This window comes from Phalangium opilio, unplaced genomic scaffold (assembly GCF_054372755.1).
Source record: "Phalangium opilio isolate 3A_F unplaced genomic scaffold, DU_Popi_V2 ptg000209l_1, whole genome shotgun sequence".
NCBI classification, from domain to species: domain Eukaryota; kingdom Metazoa; phylum Arthropoda; class Arachnida; order Opiliones; family Phalangiidae; genus Phalangium; species Phalangium opilio.
Genome location: NW_028324217.1, coordinates 20317264 through 20341617, shown reverse-complemented (window position 1 = coordinate 20341617; position 24354 = coordinate 20317264). Strand labels below are relative to the sequence as shown.

At 39.4% G+C, this 24354-nt stretch overlaps 3 protein-coding genes across 4 annotated transcripts in view; 2 read left to right on the top strand and 1 right to left on the bottom strand.

Moving 5' to 3' along the window:
• The window catches only part of LOC149621167 (uncharacterized), a 149143-nt gene that overhangs the window by 80418 nt on the left and 44371 nt on the right, over positions 1–24354 (top strand). The gene's annotated exons all lie outside the window — the stretch shown is intronic.
• LOC149621173 (uncharacterized) lies at positions 1176–22659 on the bottom strand. 2 transcript variants are annotated; one of them, XM_089855759.1, is made up of 18 exons: positions 22097–22659; positions 21909–22035; positions 21676–21821; positions 21467–21611; positions 21303–21383; positions 21133–21232; positions 20842–21060; positions 20620–20774; positions 4649–4998; positions 4476–4561; positions 4290–4400; positions 4005–4219; positions 3868–3936; positions 3716–3811; positions 3513–3636; positions 3272–3461; positions 2911–3190; positions 1176–2802 (listed from the first exon to the last, which is right to left on the bottom strand). In XM_089855759.1, exons 1-16 carry the CDS (start codon positions 22107–22109, stop codon positions 3339–3341), a joined length of 2160 nt encoding a protein of 719 aa, XP_089711885.1. In that variant the 5' UTR covers positions 22110–22659; the 3' UTR covers positions 1176–2802; positions 2911–3190; positions 3272–3338. The 2 variants fall into 2 exon arrangements, with proteins under 2 accessions (XP_089711885.1, XP_089711886.1); XM_089855760.1 differs by having other exon boundaries at positions 3332–3461.
• On the top strand, positions 9522–12146 carry LOC149621174 (uncharacterized). The gene is made up of 4 exons (XM_089855910.1): positions 9522–9812; positions 10081–10254; positions 10320–10413; positions 11288–12146. Exons 1-4 carry the CDS (start codon positions 9522–9524, stop codon positions 11761–11763), a joined length of 1035 nt encoding a protein of 344 aa, XP_089712036.1. The 3' UTR covers positions 11764–12146.

Genomic DNA, 24354 nt, shown 5'->3' with positions numbered 1-24354 from the left:
TTGATCCTATTGACATTGAAAAGAAATAGATTCACCTTTGCGTTTGACTAATTTAGTTTCATAATTGTAATAGCAAATAAACATGTTTGAGCCCAATTCTGCCACACGTAATCAAAGGGACAACTTACTGTTTCCAATATATAAACAAAGTGAACAAATAAACCAATTACTTTCAAAAATATACATACATTTATATCCAATACTCGAAAATACTCCTCCGCGACGGAAGTCGCAAATATAAATACGACGGACTACAACTACTACTTTGACCTGTTAATTTTCATGTTTAAAGTGAGAAATGGTCTCTTCCCAGAATATGTAATAAACTGGTTCCCAAAGGGAAATAATAATATAAGAACACGTGGAGACAAATATAACTTCTACCCTGAAAGTTGTAACTCGCGCGTTAGAGACAAGAATGTAAAATTTCAAGGCATAAAATGTTGGAATGAACTAGAAAATCACCACAAAATAATAACATCAATAATGCTTTTTAAAGATGCCATGAGCAATCACGTGGCACAGAAATTAAGGCAATGAGGCTGGGATTATCTGTAAACAGGCTCTATACTTTTAATCTAAGTTATTATCCATTACTTTTATTTATTAAATTAACTCTGGACATCATTGTAAATTAGGACTCCACCTTAATGATTGTTCCAATAAAAAGCCAATATTATTATTATTATTGTAAAACCTTGCAAGAAGTTCACCGCGGTATCTGATTCTAAAATAGAAACTCAAAATATGCAATGGAAATATATTTTGAAGTCGGTCAGCAATTCCTTTCCACTGGAAAAATCTTGCTCCGCGACAATGGCGCTACTTTCACCTAGTGCAGTTTAAGCTAGGTAGTGTCATTTCATCCGTACCAAGCGACTTGTGGATGTGGAACCCTTTAATTATAGTCATTATTATTGTGGGAGGAGTCACGTCCCACCACTGATGCCAAATGCATATTGTGCACCCTCACTGTAGCTGCAGCAAAGAGGAGAGAAAGAATCAGTATCAACGTCTATCAAATGCAGGTGTCTATTAAGCCTAATATCACATCTGCTGAGCCGAGTAAGGCTGTAACAGACCAAATCGTACAATCCGTACATTAAAGCTAGTTAGCGGGCCAGAGAAAACATCTTACTACTATAGAGCCCATTAATTAATTAATAAATAATACGTTACGTCATTTAGTTCTTTTATTCCAACAGTTTTCCATCTAAGTGAGAGACACCCGTATACCGCCAACAAGCCCAAACCATGCCGCACCTAAATGAAAAGTGACTAAGCGCGTATATTCGGGATCAAAGGTCACAAACGGAAAACGACGCCTCGTGGCGGTGTCCGTTACTTGTTCCCCAAACACATTCAAATATGATAATTATACAGAAATATAAAATGTTACAATCGATAATCCTATTAGGCATAACAAATATATAATTATTAAACAAAATAGTAGTAGGTATAAATTAGGAAGTAAAATTTTGTATTTAATTTAAATTTAAAAATTGGTTGATATATATGTTCTGACTAGCTGTTACTGGCGGCGTCGCTCGCGTGTAATAAGAACTTCCATCAAAATGATACAAAGAATGGTTAGATTTAACAGATAAATAATATTTTTGTAGCACCGTAGGAGCAAAGGCACTCAGCGTTGCCCGCTAGCCCGTCGGGACATTTTTTATTACTGTTCACGCGGTCATTATTCCATAAAGAAGGGTTTTTAAGTTTTTGGCCGCCATTTAAAAAGATGGCAACAAATCGAACCCGAAAAACCATTCAGCCCGTCTATAGGTTGCCAGTGTACTAAATATTTGTGAAATCGGTTGAAACGCGCGGGCTTTGTTGCATGGAGAAGTTTTTACATTTGTGGGCGCCATTTTTTAAGATGGCGGCAAATTGGAAAAATCTTTCTTAGTACGCGCCTACTACTTTTAAGTAACGTTCCTGCAAAGTTTCAGCTTTCTATTGAAAGCGGTTTGGGCTGGGCGTTGATTATCAGTCTGTCAGGACTTTGATTTATATAGATATAGATGGACTAATAATAATAACTAGGCTTTGTCTATGAAGGGATTTCTACACTAAGCCTGTGGCTAGTTTACAGGTGGGTCCCTTTACATTGCATAGAGGGGTGGTGGCTAGCCCCTATGCCACAGCATACTAACTAATGGAAAGGAGAAACCGGGTTAGACCGCGGAGGAAAACTCCTTTACAGCGTCTCTTCTCGAGCCTGTATCGCTTGAGATACAAAACGACTTTCTTGGTTGCTTGTGGCACAGGAATTTAGGCTTCTCGTTCGACACTGGCGCATCATGTTTCCTTCGTTGACTCCGCTTCCAGGGCGTTCGGTACATTCCTCATCTAGATATGGTAACGGTACATTGGTATGCAGGTCCTTCCGCGCTGATGCCTCCGATGTGGGTAACTCCTCAGGCGCTTCCAATTGCGGGAAGGTATCTGGCCCCTTCATGGTGGTGATACTGAGGAACCTCTCCTCCGATGTCATAAAGTATGAGGGTTATAAAACAAGAAATATAAACTGATGTATTAAGGCCAAGTTTAGAGTCTAATAAGTAATAATACGTTACGTGCTTTGGTTCTCTTTTATTTCAACGGTTGAAGTCCTTTATCGTATGGGGATGTGTTGTCCATCTAAGTGACCAAGGAGACACCGGTATACCGCCAAGTCAGCCCAAACCATGCCGCCTCTAACGTTTACCGACTAAGCGGGTATATGCGGGATGAAAGGTCACCAATGCCAAATGACGCCATCTCGCTGCATCCATTACAAGGTCCCTAGCTCAAGACCTGCAAGGACCATCAACAAACTGTTTCGTCAGTTTCAGGCCATCAATATCAAGCCAGAGCTGATACTAAATAGCAGTGATTGTGTCATGCAGGCACCATCTTACCTACCCGTTGGTGATGAGGACGACTAACGTTGGTCCAAAGAAGAGGGTGGTGATGGATTTTTCAGGTGTCTTATGTCTAGGATCCCAAGCCTTTGTTGGGTCTCTTATGTCTAGGATCCCAAGCCTTTGTTGGGTCTCTTATGTCTAGGATCCCAAGCCTTTGTTGGGTCTCTTATGTCTAGGATCCCAAGCCTTTGTTGGGTCTCTTATGTCTAGGATCCCAAGCCTAATAAGCGTTGATTCCTCAGCATTCCAACTGTCGAAACCTCTTATTTCGTGGATTGCTGAAGTTTATTTTTGACATTAGAAAAGTGATTTCATTTCCCTTCAAGGACTGACAGCAAATTTCCCTTCCTATGACTTACGAGTTATTAGGGTGGTGGGGGGTCGCTTTGCGGTCATTTCCCAAGAAATTTAGTTATTACTTATTATTTAAAATCGAGATATCTGTTTCTCTCTTAATTCCTCCTTTGAAGGGGCTTCTACCATTCCTCTGGTTTTGGCAATCCTTAACGGGTGATCAGCATCCAGTGGTACTTTTTGTTTCAATGACCCCTAGAAATCATAATAAATTTATAGCTGAAAAAGAACAGATTTTATTTTTACCTTGAAGTTTTCCCTCTGTTCGAAAATGATCCGCATTAATTCCGGAATATATGAATATTTTTTCTTCTCATATATTGGCACAATGTACCACGCCTTCGTTCGTTTACTGTAGGCACGTGTATCTCTGGAATCCACACATTTATGACCGTTATGCTTATTTCACAAACACATAGGCTATAATAAGTATATTAATGAAATTTTACTTTGGCTGTCCATCTTGTCTACAAGCCCGAGGCCTTCCACAGTGCTTGTTGTGGTCTATGGCGGCTAATTTAATCCTTATTTGGTAGCCCCAGTAGCTACATCACAGACAAAAATTACTATGTGATTACGATGGAAACAAAGTTAGACATACCCAAAAGCGATTCTTTTTGGGGCATACATTAGAATTAGACTGTGGTAACTTTCGAGAAAGCCTGTGTGCCTGTAACAAACAAGATTTGCGCGTGATGAATGGTGGTACAGTTCATCTCTCTATGTACTCACGCATACCTAAAGTTTGTGAAGTATCCCATATTTTTCAAGAGGTACTTCCTCATAACTTCGCTTCTTAATTTTAAGAAAGTGGGAGAGTTGGCTTGTAACCAGGGGTGTTTTTCCAGCTGCTCTTCAGTTAAAGGTTCATGGTCGCAATGATTGAACTTGCCTATCTCCAAGTGCCACTCATGCTCGTTGATAACATGGTGGAGACAAGTCAACCACAAACTCTATAAATAATTGGATTTCAAATGACCACCTGTTCTTCAAGATTCATTCAAGGTAATCATAGCACAATACCTTCATAGTGAAGACCTGTCCTTGACAATTTTTGGAGCACCACCAGAAATGATTACGTAGTAGAGGAGCCCAGTGACATAAATCTCTATGTTCTTTAGATTTCAGTCCAATCTACATGAAACACGTTCTGTTTCATTCACTTGATAAAGGGTGTGACAAGAGATTTAAAAATGGAAACATATTTACTTCGTTCAATCTCTTTAATATTATTTTGCCACCATGCCACGTGTCCCACGAGTGTTTTACACCTGGCAAACAAGAATCCTCCTTCCCTACGAATAGTCGCAAATAAATTTTTTTTCATAAATATACCATGCATTCTAAAATCGCCAAACGTTAATGTCGTGCTTCAAACTAACTTAGCTCAGCTGAAATTGCTGAATGAGCATCTGTGACGACTTCCAGCACTTTGACATTGTGTTGGGCGCCAAGCTCCAGAACCTCTTTGGAAGCACCTTTGAAAGCCAGGAGCTCCATGTTCGGGCTTTTCCCTTCAGCGTGTCGAACGTCTTTGTTGGATATAGCTATGATTTTCTTTGATTCAGTATCTGCCAAAGTGTACGTGCAAAACATGGCGGAATGCCCTGGACTGTCCATCCTTCCATCTCCAGCTACTACAAGTTCTTTTCCCGACAATTCTTCGAAAGTTTCTTTTTGTGTCCTCTCCCAGAAAACATCAACAGCTGGCTTCAAAAAATGAAGCTGATAGCTGATGGTGAAAAACAATTTCATGCCCAATTTAATAATAATGATATATGCTCGCTAGCGAGAACTCCCCGGTCTCCATGTCTATACATCGTTTTCTCTAAAGGTGAGAGGGGATGAATTTTATCTAGTCCCTTTATTTTATCATTCTCAAACAAGGCAATAATCATTTTGCATTAGTCCGTGTGCTTTCCAATGTGCTAAGGTTGTACATCACCCAACAACGATCTAAGGCTATAGACTAGTAACGGGACTAGCGGTAGAGGGGGTGTAGACGGTGTATCCCTCCCTCTGGTCGCGCTCTTGTATGGACTACTTTGCTCTTAGCTCAGTGTCATCCCCCTACCAGGCGCCTAGAGGGAGGGATACACCGTTTTGAGTGCTTTTAATGGATATTAAAACCGTAACTGAAGTCTCCAGTTTTGTTTTGACTGTACTTCTTCAGTTTTTAACCCAACACCAACGCTATGACAAATTTGTAGTAGAAAAACAGTAAAAAGACATTGCTTTCATTTCAAAAGCATCGGAAAGCTAAAAATTCTTTAACCAATCTCCTTGTCTGTCCCATGAGTCATTAAGTTTATTGGTGCTGACTCTGTAACCCCCCCCCCCTAAATTGCAACCATCCTGTCCTTCTAAAAGTAAAAGGTTTCCCATAGCTTCTCGTATACAAAATAACCAAGTGAATGCTTTTAGCACAACAATAAAAACTTGGGGCAACCAACAAGAGGAGCTGATAAGCCTGACTATAATTATATCGAGGGGATAATCACGATCAGATTTCGTGTTCAAAGGTATTATATGTAAGGATGTTAGCGCTATCAAGTGCACGCCACTTAAAAAGGGAGGGTGAAGTAGAAAATGAAGTGATTTTTTTATTGATTCTTGTCCAAATTATAAGTCCAGTCTTCATAGTGAAACATTTAGGAAATACATCAGAAAAATTTTAAAATTAAAATTAGGCTCAGGTTTTAAGGATAATTTTAAATAAGGACGTCCGACCAATCGCGTAACGCCGTGCCTTTCTGTTAACAAAATTCTCGTGACACGTTCCGTGTTGAATGAAATTTATCACGAGATTTGATAAAATTTGCGCGCGACGTGACAATCGTGGCGCGAGACATGGCGCGTGACACGAGAATTTGGTTAACAAAAAGGCAGGGCGTTACGCGATTGGTCGGACGTCCTTAATTAAAATTATTATTAAAATCTGAACCTAATTTTAATTTTAAAATCACTCGGGAATATTTTCCGAATGTTACACCATACAGACTGGTTTTTTAATTGGTAGAAGAATCGATAAAAAATCACTTCATTTTCTACTTCACCCTCCCTTTAAAGGTTAAGCATAATCCTTATATTGTAGTAAAAGGTACAGCGTCTACAACGATTACTTTTTCCTTATCCATTGGTTATTAGGCACGAATCCAAAAGTGATCACCCCCTTTGATTTTAACGCCAACATGCTAAAATTGCTCGCTTCACTTTTTCCCACTCTACCATTTCATTTCATTTTAAAACTTGTGTTCTTGAGAGTAGAAGGTGTAACGGCCGGCTACTTCACTCGCCGTATAGTCGCTAAAAGCCGCGCGTCTCCATACTCTCCAACCCTCTATGCCTTTAGGGTGTCCTATTGTCATCTTAGCTGGGATGGTCCTCGTGACCCTGACCTCCCGGACTAGGATGCCATTAGGCACTAATTGGAGTTTCCGATAATCTACCTAAATTTATGGCTTGATGACTTGGCGGAGAGATGTTAAGAAACTCTCTCCGAATGGTTTTATGACAGGTTGACTGTTGTTCCGAATAATAAAATATCAGTTCTATTTCTACCCTCAAAACGAAGAGTCACTTTTTAACATCTCCTACATTCGCTACTTAAAATCGCGCTCGTAGAGAGACCTGTAACGTACATATCCGGGCAACGTTACAAAGGTTCAAAAATATGGAAGACTTCCCAATTGCAATGAAATCGGGTTCAGCCGACCCCTTTTCTAATTGTTGTTCGTGTCGGTCCGTGTGTGCTCGAGCCCATGGGCGCCTAGGGTGCCCATGTAGGGCAAATGGTGTCGAGTGCACCGATCGATGTAGCTGCGGGTTTGTGGGCAAAAAGGTGCTAGCAGTGGCGTCGGAACCGGGGGGGGGCAGGGAGGGCTCAAGCCCCTGCTATAACGAAATGTGAGGGGGCTGCGCCCCCTCACATTTGGTTTATAATTTTCTTAGTTTGTATTCATTTAGGTATTAAATTTTAGATTAAAAATAAAAAATTCTATATTTTAAGACCTACTGCATTACAAAAAATTGTAAACTAATGAAATGGAATTACGCCTAGTCAACCTAATATTAGAAGTAATATAAAAGATCGCCCTATATCTAGCGAAGTTTCTTGTATTACCAAAAGCGGATTATGCTTCACACATAAAGTACGCAAGTCCCACTTTTCCATTGCTTTGGCCATGGATTTAACCAATCATAAGCCCCTAACCGTAGATAACCGCTTTAATGCCAGACCAATCGGCGACGGCTATTACTATTTTCTTGCATGGGACCTCGACTCGACCTCGCCGTCGACATAACCGGAAACCTCGGAAGGCAAAATACCGTAATCGTTCGTTAGTCGTTATGTTATATTGAACGTTTTAAAGCTCAAGTCTCGAAAAATTTCGAGTCATTTAATAAGTCTTCAACTAAATATTATAAGATTTTTTTAATTTCAACAGAAAAATAGCTCTTCGAATAATAGTAGACTTGAAAACTTCATTAAGCCTTGGCTAGGTATCAGCGGAATCCCAATTCCCGAGCCGCCGGCGGCTAAGCTCGCCGTAGCCGCGGGAATAGAAAACATTCCTCGTAAAAAACAGATACACGGAGTCTTAAATAGTCCATGCAAAGGCTGCCCAGATTGATAAGATCTTTGTTCCTTACTCCCAAATAATCTTTGGTATTGTGAATAGTTTTATCTAAAGAATATTTTAGACACCCTATTCAGTCTTTATAGTAGTTCCATAGCCGACTTGTATTAATAAAGGCCTATAGGTAAGAAGCTACCCATGGGGCGGCATACCAATTTTTTAGCGACCGCTAGATGTCGCCCTTAGGGGGAAAATTTTGTGGCGGGAACTTTAAAACGAATGAAAATGCCAATAGGAGAAAGCTTACTTTATGTATTGAGGTTGGGTTTTTTTTTTTTTGAATAAAGTAAGGCAGTTTTTTTAGAAGTAATACATTTAATTGATAACAATATATTTGTCTTTATCTCATTTAAAGTGCGTTGAGTAAAGTATGTTTTCTACTTTTCTATCTCAGTAAAATGTAATATTTTGAATCACATTACAACTTTGCATATTTTCGGGGCAAGGGTTTTAATTTGTACGTTTTGACTGTTTCTTCAACGTCACTTATATCTTTGGCATAGTTGATCATTAGGAGTTTGACAAGCTTATCTAACATAATATCACATAAATTAATATAAACCTATTTCAGCGTCCCACCAGACCCAATCGTTTCCGCAGTTAAGGCGCGTATTTCTCTCAGATTTCGTATCCACCCCCATTCCTTGCCCTAAAATACCCCAGTAATGTTTTGGTAAATATAGGCATATTCACAGGGTTGGCCAAATTACATGAACCTCAAATAAAAAATTATAATTACAAATCAAAAGTATATTAAATTACAAATTATAAATCATCGTAGGATTCGTATCTGATTTTGTTAAAGAACCCTTAACGTTTCTACCTCGCCAAGATATTTAAGGTATTATAAAGTATGCAATAACGCAATAAGTTACTAAACCTTTTCAATCCTACTGTGATATGTATATATTAATTTATGTGATATTATGTTAGATAAGCTTGTCAAACCCCTAATGATCCCCCGAAAATATGCAAAGTTGTAATGTGATTCATTAATTTCATATGTTAGGTACTAATCAAAACACTTATTTTGAAAATATTACATTGTACTGTGATAGAAAAGTAGAAAACATACTTTTCTAAACGCACTTTAAATGAGATAAAGACAAATATATTGTTATCAAGTAAATGTATTACTTTTGAATAAACTGCCTTATTTTATTCAAAAAAAAACCCCCCAACCTCAAGGCAAAAAGTAAGCTTTCTCCTATTGGCATTTTCATTCGTTTTGAAGTTCCCGCCACAAAATTTTCCCCCTAAGAACGACATCTAGCGGCGGCAGATCACGACGGCCATTGCCAATATCAGAAAAAAAACCGAGGATCACCTATAGGCCTTTATTAATACAAGTCGGCTATGGTAGTTCCCTAATTTACGCACCAGGTAAATTGGTTCTTAAGGCGGAAGGATCGCAAGGATCAGAAAGAGCCGCGTTACCGAATTTTGTTCCTCCGCGTAAGGGGAGGTTCTTTCCTAGGAGCTTAGAGAATATCGTGTAGCTCTCCCAGGCACCTGTTACGTACTTCATGTGTAAAGCCTAATCGGATTCTGGTATTACTACTGTTATTATACTATTTAAAATTATACTTGTGTAAATTACGACAACAGCTTTCAAATGACGCTCCAGAGCAGGTTTGGGGCGTCATCCCATACATCCTCCTTGGTCTTCATCGGAGTCCGAGCCCCCCCAACTTCAAAACACTTCCGACGCCCCTGGGTGCTAGTTTGCACAAACCAGCAAAGACCTAGCACCTCCCGCGCCCCAGACCCTCAAATAATTGTGGGAAGAGCAGGGGAGCCAACTCGGGACCTCATCGAAGAATTGGAAAGAGGAAGCGAGGATTCGAATTCTCAAGATGAGGATCCCAAGGAAGATTCTTCCTCAGAAGAACTTCCCGAGCTGGAGGTTAGGTTTTGACTTTTTAAAGTTAATATAAAATAAGGCCAGTTTGACGGTCCGGGACATTTAGTGTTGCGACCGCCGCATCAAGCGTGGCATAGCGTGAAATTAGCCTAAATCATTCTTTGTTCATTGGCCAGATTTCTTTAAAGACCATTTTAACATAAGTTTATAAAGCATCCGAGGATAAATATTGCATGCACGCATGATTTGAATGACAGCCCCATTTTTTTAGTTTTCATATGATGTAAAGGACAAAATATAAATTTTATAGCCCACCCCTGCTCCTAAAAAACGTAGGAGTCGCGGTGCCCAGGCAAGACGGCAACCGGCTCTAAAAAGGGTGCGACAAGCGCAAGACCCGGCGATGAGGGGGGCATTTTCGGTTTTGGTAGTGCCTGCCGAGGCAGGGCCGTCTATTAGTGAAAATATATCTAGAGCCGTTGATGTACGTATATATATATATATATATTTATTTGAATTACATTCAAAGGTAAACGACATTTTTTGTAGGATGTTATCGACGGTCTAGATATCACCACTAAAGATAGACTTCTCCGAAGATTGGCCAGGTTGATTCCGGAAACGGAAGCCATTTTAGGAGAAAGTAAGACATTTTCTAACTGTCTAATAACAGAGACTTTCCAAGTCTCTTTCCATAGACATTTATAGCTGTGTTCAGTTGGACTTCAGTAGTCCTACTTTCTATGCTATATAACATTCTGACGGAACACGACTATGTATACGGTCTTTGCGTGAAAAAAATGGGATAAGAAGTAGGGGTCTAAAGCCGGTTTACGGGTTAGTGAATATGGCGTTGAAAGGACATACTCATGGAAACAGCAAGGGGACAGGAAAGGGGGAATGAAATGACGTCACAGGCGAGGACCCTATACTTTAAACGAAGAGGATAGAAAGAAGAGAAGTAGAAGCTAACGGCTTTGACAAGGCATTTTTAGAGTTCTCGCTTTTCGTTTTTAATTTTACACGGAATTATGGAATTATAATTACGGTAAAATTTAAGAGAGGGTTCAAGCGTCTGGCCTTTCCTGGACGCGCGCACGATTTGGAGAGAGAGAAGCTAAAGGTAAATTTAAGAGGGGAAGACAGTGGCCGATTTGGAGAGAAAGAGAGAGGCGAAAGCGATGGCGCGCTGAATGAACAGAAGTTAGAGGGGGAAGTTTAAAATTCCCCGATTACTGTATTTCAACCAATGTGAGGGCAGTGAAAGATACGCCAGCATGCTGCAAAAAGAACAAAGCGAGAACTCTCAACCTTAGCCTTCTACACCTCTTCATTATACCCTCCTTGGTTTGAATAAGGTTCCCGAACCTAGGGTAAACGCTCTTTGACCAACCCTAACTAACACGCACACACTTCTACTAAAATCAGTTTCAAACTTCCATGTTTCTTTCATGCAATTTTAGTTGCAAAGCCTAAAATATGAATGGTTGATAATATTCAATGTTTTAATGAAATAGTTTTACGTGAAAACGACGACCCTGGCCTCGGAGACGCACCACAAACACAAACTAGCGATAGATTGAGGGAATGTCCCCCTCCTTCCTCACCCCCCGCGCAGGGGCAACAGTTCTGCCTATGCGGAATCTGTATGCCTATGCCAACAGCGCTTGAGAATGTGTGCTGTCGTACCATCCAGGGCACCATTCAATGCGAAACCCTCAGGCCACAATTTCAATTATTTTGTTTGGAACCAATGGTACTCATATTGACGATGCGCCTCAGGGGCGAGTTAATCCTAGAGAGGAATTTAGACATAGATAACGCAAACTTGAGATTTCAAGCTTACGCGAATCTATGTCTATCCCTCTTTGGGTTCCTCGGCCTTGGCAACAGGATGGTTTTGCCAGCCTGTTGTGTAAGGCGTATTCGTGAATCATTTCCAAGCCCCGATGGGGAATACCGAGGGTTCCAACCGGGAAGATTTCCGGGGTAATTGAAAGAGTTGCCTGAGGGGGGGGGGGGAGGTTAAAGAGGGAGATTTATGTAAATATGTTTATAATTTTTCTGTTTTGTAAATATGTTTATAATTTTTATGTTTTGTAAATATGTTTATAATTTTTATGTTTTGTAAATATGTTTATAATTTTTATGTTTTGTAAATATGTTTATACTTTTTATGTTTTGTAAATATGTTTAAAGTTTTTATGTTTTGTAAATATGTTTGAAGTTTTCATGTTTTGTAAATATGTTTGAAGTTTTCATGTTTTGTAAATATGTTTATAATTTTTCTGTTTTGTAAATATGTTTATAATTTTTATGTTTTGTAAATATGTTTATAATTTCAATGATTTCTTAGTAAACCTTTATTTGAATTCATACAGGTTTTGTAAATTTGTTGCAATTCACTTATATAAATAACATTTTTGCCTATAGACTAGTGGCGGTAGAGAGGGGGTGTAAACTATGTATCCCTTCCTCTGGGCGCGCATTTATGAGAGTGGATACTTACGCGCTTGGTAGTGGGATTACACTGAGCTAAGAGATAGAAGGGTGTGACGTTTGCATACTTAGAACTGCCATTACGAAATTTTTAAATTAACATCATTCACTTACTACTCGGCTTACTAACAAATCCCGGGCAAAGATTCAAATTTTTAGGTGCACGAAAGCTGCCCCCCCCTTTTTTTACCTATATCCTGTCGCAGCCCTCCCCCATCTTTTGTAATGGCATGGCCCATCCGTGGGAACCGCTGCAGGGTAGTTCGGAATTCATAAAGTTGTACCGTTTTTATAGTTTTGAAGAGAATTACAAAATAAGCGTCCTTCCAAATACAAATTTCATTTTCTTTTATAATTTTTCGGAATTTTTTAAAACCCGACGCCCACGCCACAAGACCCCCCCCCCAACCCCTGATTTTTTTTATTTTACCAGACGCGTACACGATACGGAGCTCGGAGAGAAACCCGTCGCCGAAGCACTGTAGGCACGCACGATTCGCGAAGCGGCTCGAGTATCGGAGTATCGCCGAGATACCGACACCGTAAAACTCAAGCCTCGGCCGCGTAATAATGTAAACAAACTTCTGACTTTTTTCTCTCTCGGTTGCGCCGATTGCGCATGTGCGCCACGCTCTTAGAGAGCCACTGGCACTGGTAACGTTTTTGAAAGGGGGGCTGACGGAGAATTTGGTCTCTCCGAGAAACGAATTGAAAGCGCGACGTAGAGAGAGAACTGCCTGCCTGCCGTGCCTGGTATATAGTGAGAGGGGGAGGAGGGAGACGGGCGTCTCGGCCGGAGAAGAGAGAGAGAGGAAAGAAATGTAGTTTAAATTTCGCGGGCTTTTTGAATGCAGAGGCATAGTGAATTGATAGAAACTACTTCTCTTTTCCTCTCTCCCGAGCGAAGGGTCTTTGGGGAGGGGGGGAGGGAGGGAGGTTGTTAGGGGAAAAACACGTTTATTGGGAGAGAGAGCTTTCAGCAAGGAGGATATATGATAGGCCTTTTTAAAAAGTTCCCTGTACAAACGATGTAATGGGGGAGGAAAGCGGAGATGGATGGCATTTTTCCCTCCCGCGTTTCTGCGCGCGCCCCATGTGAAACGTCATTTTTTAAATCGCCTATTATACAGTCTCCTTGGTCTCCGGCCTTCTATCAATTCACGGTAGTAATAGAATGCGCTTGAGGAAATTTGTTTTCTCGCTATAGGATAGGCAACACCCTATCTCGGACGGCAGCTTATTCTGTATATACTCTGTTACAACATCGGTTGTCAGCACGCGCAAACCTAGGTCTCTATGCAACCTAGGTTTATGCGTGCTGACAATAGACAAAAAACTTGAGGTTCTTCAGGATTTAAAATATCCGCCAGTTTTTTTAGCTCGGGTGCACGGGCCTCTAGGCCTTAGTTTCAAAGACGTGTAATAGGCTGTAGGCAATTTTACACGTATTTGAAAATAAGGTCTACCTAGAGTTCCTGCACTGGAGCTAAAAAAACTGAGGGATATTTTCCTGAAGATCCTGAAGTTTTTAGTCTCTTGACAGCACGTACCAAACTGCTACGTCACATAGAGACGTGGGTTTGCGCGTGCTGAGAACCCATGTTGTAACAGAGTATATACAGAATAAGCTGTCGTCCTAGATAGGGAGTTGCCTATCCTGTAGAGTGAAAAGAATTTCCTCACGCGCATTCTTCATCCATGGTAATAGTTTCAAAAAGAGGGCTAAAAAAATTGGGAATTGAATTTTTGTCAAAAGGAGCCTTTTTATGAACTCCTTCGGTGGAAGGGTAAGAACACCCTTCGTCTCTACTCCCCCCCCCTGCAAAATATTCTTTTCGCGGGAGGGATGAACACCCTTCGGCCCTGCTTTCCTCCCCCAGCAACATAGGGATTTTATGTAAAGGCCAATTTCAAAAAAGGACCGGCAGACTAAGCCCCCCCCCTCATCATTTTTTGACAGCCACGCTTTTGATGGAATCTGATGGGGTACAACTTCAATATTTTTGGTCTCAGGCTCTAAACCCAGTGACACACTGAGACATTTCGTGAATTTCAAGGTCGTCCGCCAAACACCAATGTATCTCATGTGTGTAAAATTTATATGCTATTGGCTTGAAAGGCCAAATTTTCAGTCTGCAAGTGACTTTACTAATTTATAGCGTATATTTATTTAGACTGTATTAACTTATATGATTAAAAAGGCCTAATTTAAATGAAATAGTATAATTTTAATTGCAACTAGCCTTTTTTAATCATATACATATTATATTAAAACCGTTTCTACAATCGGAAAAAACCTGATATATACTACATCGTTGATTTTGGGTCGCCACTCACTGTTCTTGTCACGGCTTCTAAGGGACAGATATTATTTATTCTAACCGTTTCATATAACACCACCATTTATTAAAGCGGTAACATTGCGTCATGACAATTAATATCACATGTCATGACAGCACCAACTGTTAAAGCGCTAATATTACGTCATGACAATTAATTTCACATGTCACAGCTAAAAACTGTCGATTCTTATCAGGGGCGTCAACTTCATTATCTTAACACATTTTCTTTACTTTTTATTTCGGCTGACATTTTTACCATAACTTCGTTGTTATGGCAAAAATTATTTATTTTTAGCTTCAAAAAATGTCAGCCGAAATAAAAAGTAAAGAAAATGTGTTAAGATAATGAAGTTGACGCCCCTGATAAGAATCGACAGTTTTTAGCTGTGACATGTGAAATTAATTGTCATGACGTAATATTACCGCTTTAATAGTTGATGCTGTCATGACATGTGATATTAATTGTCTTGACGTAATGTTACCGCTTTAATAAATGGTGGTGTTATATGAAACGGTTAGAATAAACAATATCTGTCCCTTAGAGGCCGTCACAAGAACAGTGAGTGGCGACCCAAAATCAACGATGTAGTATATATATCAGGTTTTTTCCTATTGTAGAAACGGTTTCAATATAATATGTATATAATTAAAAAAGGCTAGTTGCAATTAAAATTATACTATTTCATTTAAATTAGGCCTTTTTAATCATATAAGTTAATACAGTCTAAATAAATATACGCTATAAATTAGTAAAGTCACTTGCAGACTGAAAATTTGGCCTTTCAAGCCAATAGCATATAAATTTTACACACAAGAGATACATTGGTGTTTGGCGGACGACCTTGAAATTCACGAAATGTCTCAGTGTGTCACTGGGTTTAGAGCCTGAGACCAAAAATATTGAAGTTGTACCCCATCAGATTCCATCAAAAGCGTGGCTGTCAAAAAATGATGAGGGGGGGGGGGGGCTTAGTCTGCCGGTCCTATTTTGAAATTGGCCTTTACATAATATCCCTATGTTGCCCCTTACCCAAAAATAGACCTCCAATTATTGCCTAAAATTAGTCCAATATAGACCTGCTATTTATTTATATTTCACGTTGACCGTTTACGTAAAAATTACGTGACTTACACTTGATTGTCATTTGTGATAAGAGTCATATTATCACTCGTTATAAACCTGTGTGACACCTGATCACTCATTTTTCACTAGACATACGTGACACATAATCACCCGTTATTGACCCAAGAGACAGCCAACATGAGTGAAAAATAATCACCCATTATTGACCCAAAACACCCGACATAAGTGACACATTATCACCCATTATTGACCCAAAAGACACCCGACATACGTGACCCGAGATGTAAAATAATCACCCGAGATGACAGATAATTAATCACCCGTTATTGACCCTAGATGACAGATAATGAATCACCCGTTATTGACCCTAGATGACAGATAATTAATCACCCGTTATTGACCCTAGATGACAGATAATTAATCACCCGTTATTGACCCTTGATGACAGATAATTAATCACCCGTTATTGACCCTAGATGACAGATAATTAATCACCCGTTATTGACCCTAGATGACAGATAATTAATCACCCGTTATTGACCCAAAACACCCGACATAAGTGTCACATTATCACCCATTATTGACCCAAAAGACACCCGACATACGTGACCCGAGATGTAAAATAATCACCCGAGATGACAGATAATTAATCACCCGTTATTGACCCTAGATGACAGATAATGAATCACCCGTTATTGACCCTAGATGACAGATAATTAATCACCCGTTATTGACCCTAGATGACAGATAATTAATCACCCGTTATTGACCCTAGATGACAGATAATTAATCACCCGTTATTGACCCTAGATGACAGATAATTAATCACCCGTTATTGACCCAAAAGTCACCCGACACGAGGTGACAAATAATCACCCGTTATTGACCCAAAAGCCACTCGACATGAGTGACAAATAATCACCCGCTATTGACCCAAAAGCCACTCGACATGAGTGACAAATAATCACCCGCTATTGACCCAAAAGACGGCCACATGAGTGAAACATTATCACCCGTTATTGACTCGAGATGACAAATAATCACCGGTTATTGACCCGAAATACACCCGACATGCGTGAAAAATAATCACTCGTTATTGACCCGAAAGACACCCGACCTGCGTGAAAAATAATCACCTGTTATTGACCCGAAAGACACCTGACATGCGTGAAAAATAACCACTCGTTATTGACCCAAAAGACACCCGACATGAGTGACACATTATCACCCGTTATTGACTCGAGATGACAAATAATCACCTGTTATTGACCCGAAAGACACCTGACATGCGTGAAAAATAATCACTCGTTATTGACCCAAAAGACACCCGACATGAGTGACACATTATCACCCGTTATTGACTCGAGATGACAAATAATCACCTGTTATTGACCCGAAAGACACCCGACATGCGTGAAAAATAATCACTCGTTATTGACCCAAAAGACACCCGACATGAGTGACACATTATCACCCGTTATTGACCCGAGATGACAAATAAACACCCGTTATTGACCCGAGATGACAAATAATCACCCGTTATTGACCCGAGATGACAAATAATCACCCGTTATTGACCCGAGATGACAAATAATCACCCGTTATTGACCCGAGATGACAAACAATCACCCGTTATTGACCCGAGATGACAAATAATCACCCGTTATTGACCCGAGATGATAAATAATCACCCGTTATCGACCCAAAAGCCACCCGAGATGAGTGAAAAATAATCACTCGCCATGGACCCGAAAGACACCCGACATGAATGACAAATAATCGCCCGTTATTGACCCGACGTACGTGACAAATTATCTCTTGCATCCTGGGATACACCTGATAAAAGTGACAAATTGTGGCTTGCGATAGACCTGAGATACACCTTAAATAGTTGATATTATATCACTAGTTTATCTGAAATACACCTAATATAAATGACACACGATGGTTCTCCCCCATTCGGCTGTACCCATAATTCAAATGTCCCATTCAAACGAAACCCCGCATGTTGGCGGTTTTCGAAAAATATGGACGGTGTCAAGTGGCTGCACTTAACGATTATTGAACATTGCTTCGATATCCACGATTGATTTAGAAATCCGAGGACGCAATGATCGATTCATTCAATTACGAGATACTGGCTTATGTATCATTATGGAAAATGTAAAATAAGGCATACTACGAAATTGGTCATCTGTTATTATGCTTAAATGATAATTAAAACGAAAAAAATATATTTATTTCTCAGCTAACAAACTTAATGAAAAAGACTTCTGATCTTATCTTTCATTTTTATTCAAAATCTCTATTATAATACGAACTTAAGGAAGCACTATCATACCAAGATAGGGCCGAATAAATGACACAAATGATATCACCTGTTATTGATCTGAGATAAACCTGAGATAAATGATAATGTATCACTCGCTATTGATCTAAGCATATGTTACTTCTGATCTAAGTGATATCACTCGTTAGTGATCTGAGATACACCCGACATCAATAATAATTTGCCACTCGTTAGTGATCTGAGATACACCCGACATAATTGAAAATTTGTCACTCGTTAGTGATCTGAGATACGCCCGACATAAATGAAAATTTGTCACTCGTTAGTGATCTGAGATACACCCGACATAAATGAAAATTTGTCACTCGTTAGTGATCTGAGATGCACTAGATATAAATGATAATTTATCACTCGTTAGTGATCCGAGATACACCAGACGTAAATGATAATTTATCACTCGTTAGTGATCCGAGATACACCAGACATAAATGACACTTTGTCACTCGCTACTGATCTGTGATACACCTGTCAAAACTGATGTTTCACTCCTTATTGATCTGAGAGACATCTGACATAATAGATAATTTATCACTCGCTATTCAACTGAGTAACACCAAAGGTTACACCAAACATAAATGTTAAAACATTAATTCGTTTAAGTGTGTGACATATATCAGTTACTGAATTTCGGGTGAATATCGAATCCCCAATATTCACTATGGTTTATATGTTGGAGATTCTTGGATGAATCGCGGACCTCACATTAATTCTTGAATGTTTCTGACGAGTGCAGCTGGTATATCTCTGGTGAAAATTGAATGTGTAATATTCACCAACCTCAGTACATAAATGGCAATTTATCAGTCGCTATTGATCTGAAATACACCTGGCATGAATGATAATTTGTCACCCATTATTGATCTGAAATACACCTGGCATGAATGATTATTTGTCACCCATTATTGATCTGAAATACACCTGGCATGAATGATAATTTGTCACCCATTATTGATCTGAGATACACCTGACATATATGATAATTTTTCACCCATTATTTATCTGAGATGCACTTGACATAAATGATAATTTGTCACCCATTATTTATCTGAGATGCACTTGACATAAATCATAATGAAGTGTTATTTGTTGTCAGATATTCATCCGACATGCGCTCACTGAGTTCTTAACAAACAGTATCGACAGAGCCCCGAAGTGATTTTTGGATGTTATTCACCTGATATTGCTATCAGGAACCCTCATTTCATAAAGACTTTGCCTTGAACGTGACCGATATCCATGGGTATATATAAGTGATGCGAGTGTCACTCATGAATCACCTTGACTTTGAAAAGCCATCTAACGTGACACTTTAAAGAGCTGGTATTCACTAATGAAATACTTCTCAAATAGAAGTGATAATCATTGACACGTTGTGTCACGTAATATTCACTTGTACTTGGTAACAATCACGTGAAATTCATGTAATATCTACCTATTTATCATCCAATATTTTAGTAAGGGGCTGGGGGAGGAAAGCAGGGCCGAAGGGTGTTCATCCCTCCCGCGAAAAGAATATTTTGCAGGGGGGGGGGAGTAGAGACGAAGGGTGTTCTTACCCTTCCACCGAAGGAGTTCATAAAAAGGCTCCTTTTGACAAAAATTCAATTCCCAATTCCGCCTTTTGCGCACGACGCCCTGCCTTTGCCTGTACTAAATTGCGTTGCGTCCGACGTTTATGAATTCCACCTTTAGCGTCTTATTTTTGTACTTTTCGCCATAATGGTATCCAAGTCTTTCATGACACTTATTTTTTTCACAAAAAAAAGTATTTCATCCCGATAAGTACCCGATATGATTTTTTGCTACCCGAAAAGCACCCGACTAATGGTAGTTTAGCTAGGCCTAATTGACCCGATACCCGATTGGAAGTTTTTTCAACTACCCGTACCCGACCCGAAACCCAAAAATCACTACCCGCACAGGCCTACTCTAGACCTTAGTTTCAAATACGTGTGAAATTGCCTACAGCCTACAGCGATTTTGAGGTTACTGTATGGCTAGTGTACCCGCCTATCCATTACTACTTCCAATTTCCCCTCACTATTACCTGACTTTTACTTCAAAAATATTTTCCCCTGACAATTACCTGACTTTTAATTCAAAAATATTTTCCCCTGACTTTTTAGGCCTATTTCAATTTCCCAGACTTTTCCAGGTCGTGTACAAACCCTGCGGTACATTGATACCCACTAGAAAAACGGAAACGTGGGCGTAAGCCATTGTTTTTAAAAATTTACGAAAAACTATAAAAGAAAATTGAAATTTCTATTTGGAAGGACGCTTATTTTGCAATTCTCTTCAAAACTATAAACAGCAAAAGAGGAGGAGGGCTGTGACAGGATGTAGATCATAATAAAAAAAGGGAAGAATTGTTTTTGGCCAGAATCTTTACTAGGGATATGTTTGTAGGCATGATGAGAAATATTAATTTGAAAATTCTGTATATAGGCAAAATGAAAGTACTCTATGGAGTATTTCTCTCCTTATAATAGGATAGGGTTCTAACAGAGTAGCTTCTCTGAATGGACGTTACAGAATGGGGTCCCAGCACCATAAAGAAAAAGACTGAATTACCTGAAAAAGGTGTCTTTTCCAAAAAAATGTACATTGGAATGTTGCATCAATAACGCCACTTTTCCGTACTGGTTACCAGAGAGAACTATAGAACTTGCAAGTGATAAATTTCCAGCATAGAGGCCGTGAAAATTCGGTTGGCTTTCCCATTTGCCCTATAAGAGTTGAGATATACCTTAGGCATTTGTGATTGAAAGAAAACAATGGAAATCTACTAATTACCTTTGCATGTTTTCCACCTGATCCTTCGCAACAATTCCACGTATAAATGAAGGCGGTAGCTCGCCTATGAACTTTGTAGGTGATGGCTGATTTGCAATATTGGCACTTTGTTCCAAAAGCTTTTTGAACAAGAGATGTCAGAAAAGGAGTAAACACAAAACACATAGGTTCCCTTATTATTTCTTCAGCCGTTAGATGTTTAGGTTTTTGCGGCACAGGCTAAAAAGAGTAACATATAAGTATTAATTTGAAATTATAAGAAGATTGAAGAATTAAAGTGGGAGAACTTACTTCATTGTACTCAATTATTAATTCTTCATAATCAGCATCTTTATCGTCATCTTCCGTAAAATCATTTTCAAAATTGAGATCATCACATTCTCCTTCATTACTATAAGTGTTTGTGGAGATTTAGGGAAATTTCTAACAAATTAATTAAACAATATTCCAAAAATTATTACTCTAGATTTTCAAGTTCGTCTCCCAATGCCTCCTGCTCTACTTCATCAGCGTCTCTTTCCATTTCATCTACATCTTCCTCCCTGAATTAAGGTTGCCCAAATTAGAAAGAACCAAGACTGTAGGATTGTTTTAAGTTTAACACAAATGAAAAGGGCATGTTTACTTTTCAAGCTCTTCCTCCTCTTCCATTTCCACTTCAAATAAGGTACGTTTAGCCCGTTTTGTTGGAGTTCTTTTAACAGGCGTATTAGCCAATGGTGACTCCATAGCCAAACCTAGCCTCTTATAGGTAGGAGTCTCTGGTTTATCTGCAAATAAAAGAAAAAATAAACTCCCGGGCTTAGTTAGGTGAATAAAGCATTGAATATCTACCTTTTGGTGTCACACGCCGATAATGTCTTTGAGGAGGAAACCCTGGAGATGTCATCATCTCAAATGTGGTAATGGGGTCAGTTTGAGTAATTTTCTCAGTGGTATCAAACACACTTTGGGTCCATTTATGACACATTTCCCCCTGGCTTGTTTTCAATAAACATATAAATATATATTAGCCAACAGCATAATAATTACTGTGAAAAAGAGGGTTGGGGGCCTCAAAAACTTACTGCAGTTTGTCAAGCAGGAATGTCACAAATTTATCATTTTGTGATCCTATTCCCATACCCCACCGATTCTTCTCCGTTGTCCATCTTTCAAAAACTGCTTTACTAAGCTTAATTCTATGGATAGGTTCTGCAAAACATAATGGATTTCTAATTTGTCAGACAGTAATTGGTTTAGTTAAATTTTTTACCTTTAGTCGCCATAGTATCTTTACTTATAAATGAATTTCCAAAGCCAAAATTTGAAAGTTTCCTAAGCCTTGGTCAAAACAAACGTTTCACTCACTGTGATATTTTCCTAAACTACAAAATATTTTCTAATATTTCAGTTACTAGTACTATTAATTCTTAAATTATGTTATGAAAATTATAATAAATGTAACAAAAAATTATAAAAACATAAACAAATTCGTGTCAACTTTATATTCAAATCGTAACAAACTAGTCTAGTACAGCTCTCTACGACAGCAAAGTTAGAATGAATTTCAAACTTAGAAAACCGTTGCGAAAACCGGATGAAACCGAATCCTGAAAGAAAAAGACGCGACAATATACCCTAAACGGACGCCCTACGCGCGGGTTCTAGCAAGCCATGATTGATATTGTATTGGACAGTCCAGAATAGGGTCTTTGTATGACGTCATATAATTCAGCCAATCGTGGGGTATGGACTTTTTTGGAAATCCTATACAACACTGTCTTCTCCTGGCGCCATCTAGCGTTCCAGATCGGTAATAAACGGCGCCGACGTAACCTTTAAGGACGCCTGACGAAGGAAATTAAATTAGTGGAGTCAAGATTTACGTCTTACGAAAGCTTAGAAAAAAACTTTAATACAAGATTGAAGAAGTAAAGGTTTAACACGTAAGCCAAATTTAACTGAAGCCGGAAAGGAAGTAGGAAGTGGAACTTAAGCCTTGGTCTACATCAACATTCCACTTAAGCCTTGGTCTACATCAACATTCCACTTAAGCCTTGGTCTACATCAACATTCCACTTAAGCCTTGGTCTACATCAACATTCCACTTAAGCCTTGGTCTACATCAACATTCCACTTAAGCCTTGGTCTACATCAACATTATCAAACATCAATTTCGATTTGGAAGGAAGATTTTGAAAGATAATTATCAAGATGGAGAACGATCCAATGCCTAGAACGCAAGGAGCGAGACTTTCAACTTACGATAGTACTTACGAAACATGGAAACAGTACTCTCTACGATTAAACTCATTCTTCGCAGTCAACAACGTTCCAGAGGCTATGAAAGCAAATCATTTATTCACTTTGCTTGGTGCTCGCGAACTCTCGCTATTAACGGATCTAGTATTCCCAGCAGACATAGCTACAGTAGCTTATGCCACCTTAGCGTCTACGATGGACACTCATTTTAACCCGAAAACATGCAAGTATGTTGAACGATTTCACTTCACGAAACGTCTACGGAAGTCCGGAGAATCATTGGCTGATTACATGGCCGAACTCAAACGGCTTTCCCGATACTGCAAAATGGGAACAAATTTGAACGAACGCCTTCTGGAACAACTGGTTCTGGGAATAAACAATCCGTCAATGCAAAGCAAGGTTTTCGAGGAGCTTGGAAAGGATGAAGATGCTACATTGGACGAAATAATTAACGCCATTCAAGGGATGGAAACCGCTTCGAAAAACACTCACGTTTTAAACACCAACGGAGATAATGGGACAACCATCAATGCCGTAGGAAGCAATCGACACCGAGATAAAACGAAGCAGAATAACCAGGACACCCAACGAAATCCCAATCAAAAGGGTAGATCTCAACCTGGAAGATTCGTACCAAACTCTTCCCAATGCATTAGATGCACTAAAGGAGGACACAAATCAAGTGATTGCCCATACATTCAGAAAATATGTCATAACTGCCAGAGAAAGGGACATCTAGCAGTAGCCTGTCTGGGAGCAGCTAAAACAGCTGCAAATTCTAACAAGCCCATGCAGAGAGGTCGATTCCAGAAACCTCGTACTAGCCATCACATTCAAGATTCCAACCCGGAATACTCATACCCGGTCTATAACGTTAAAGGAAGTTCCACACTCACTCAAGAAGATTACGAGGTACCGCCAGCAGAGATAGTAGAACTAGAAGTCAATGGAACACCCATCCCTTTCGACCTAGATAACGGTTCTGGACACGCCATGATTACGGAAAGTTGGTTCGACAAAATGAGGTACAAGAACAAGGTTCAGCCTTTTAATCGAGCACCACTGCAAGCCTACACCGGACATAGCCTAAAAATTACAGGCGAAACCAAGGTTACAGTAAAATTCAACGGAAAAACGGCTGATCTGCCAGTTTTAATAGTACATGGACCCGGACCAAACCTATGTGGAAGGAAGAGGTTATACTCGTCATTGAACATTCTCCCATCGATCTACCATTCCGCAAGAGTAAACCAGACCTCGAAACAA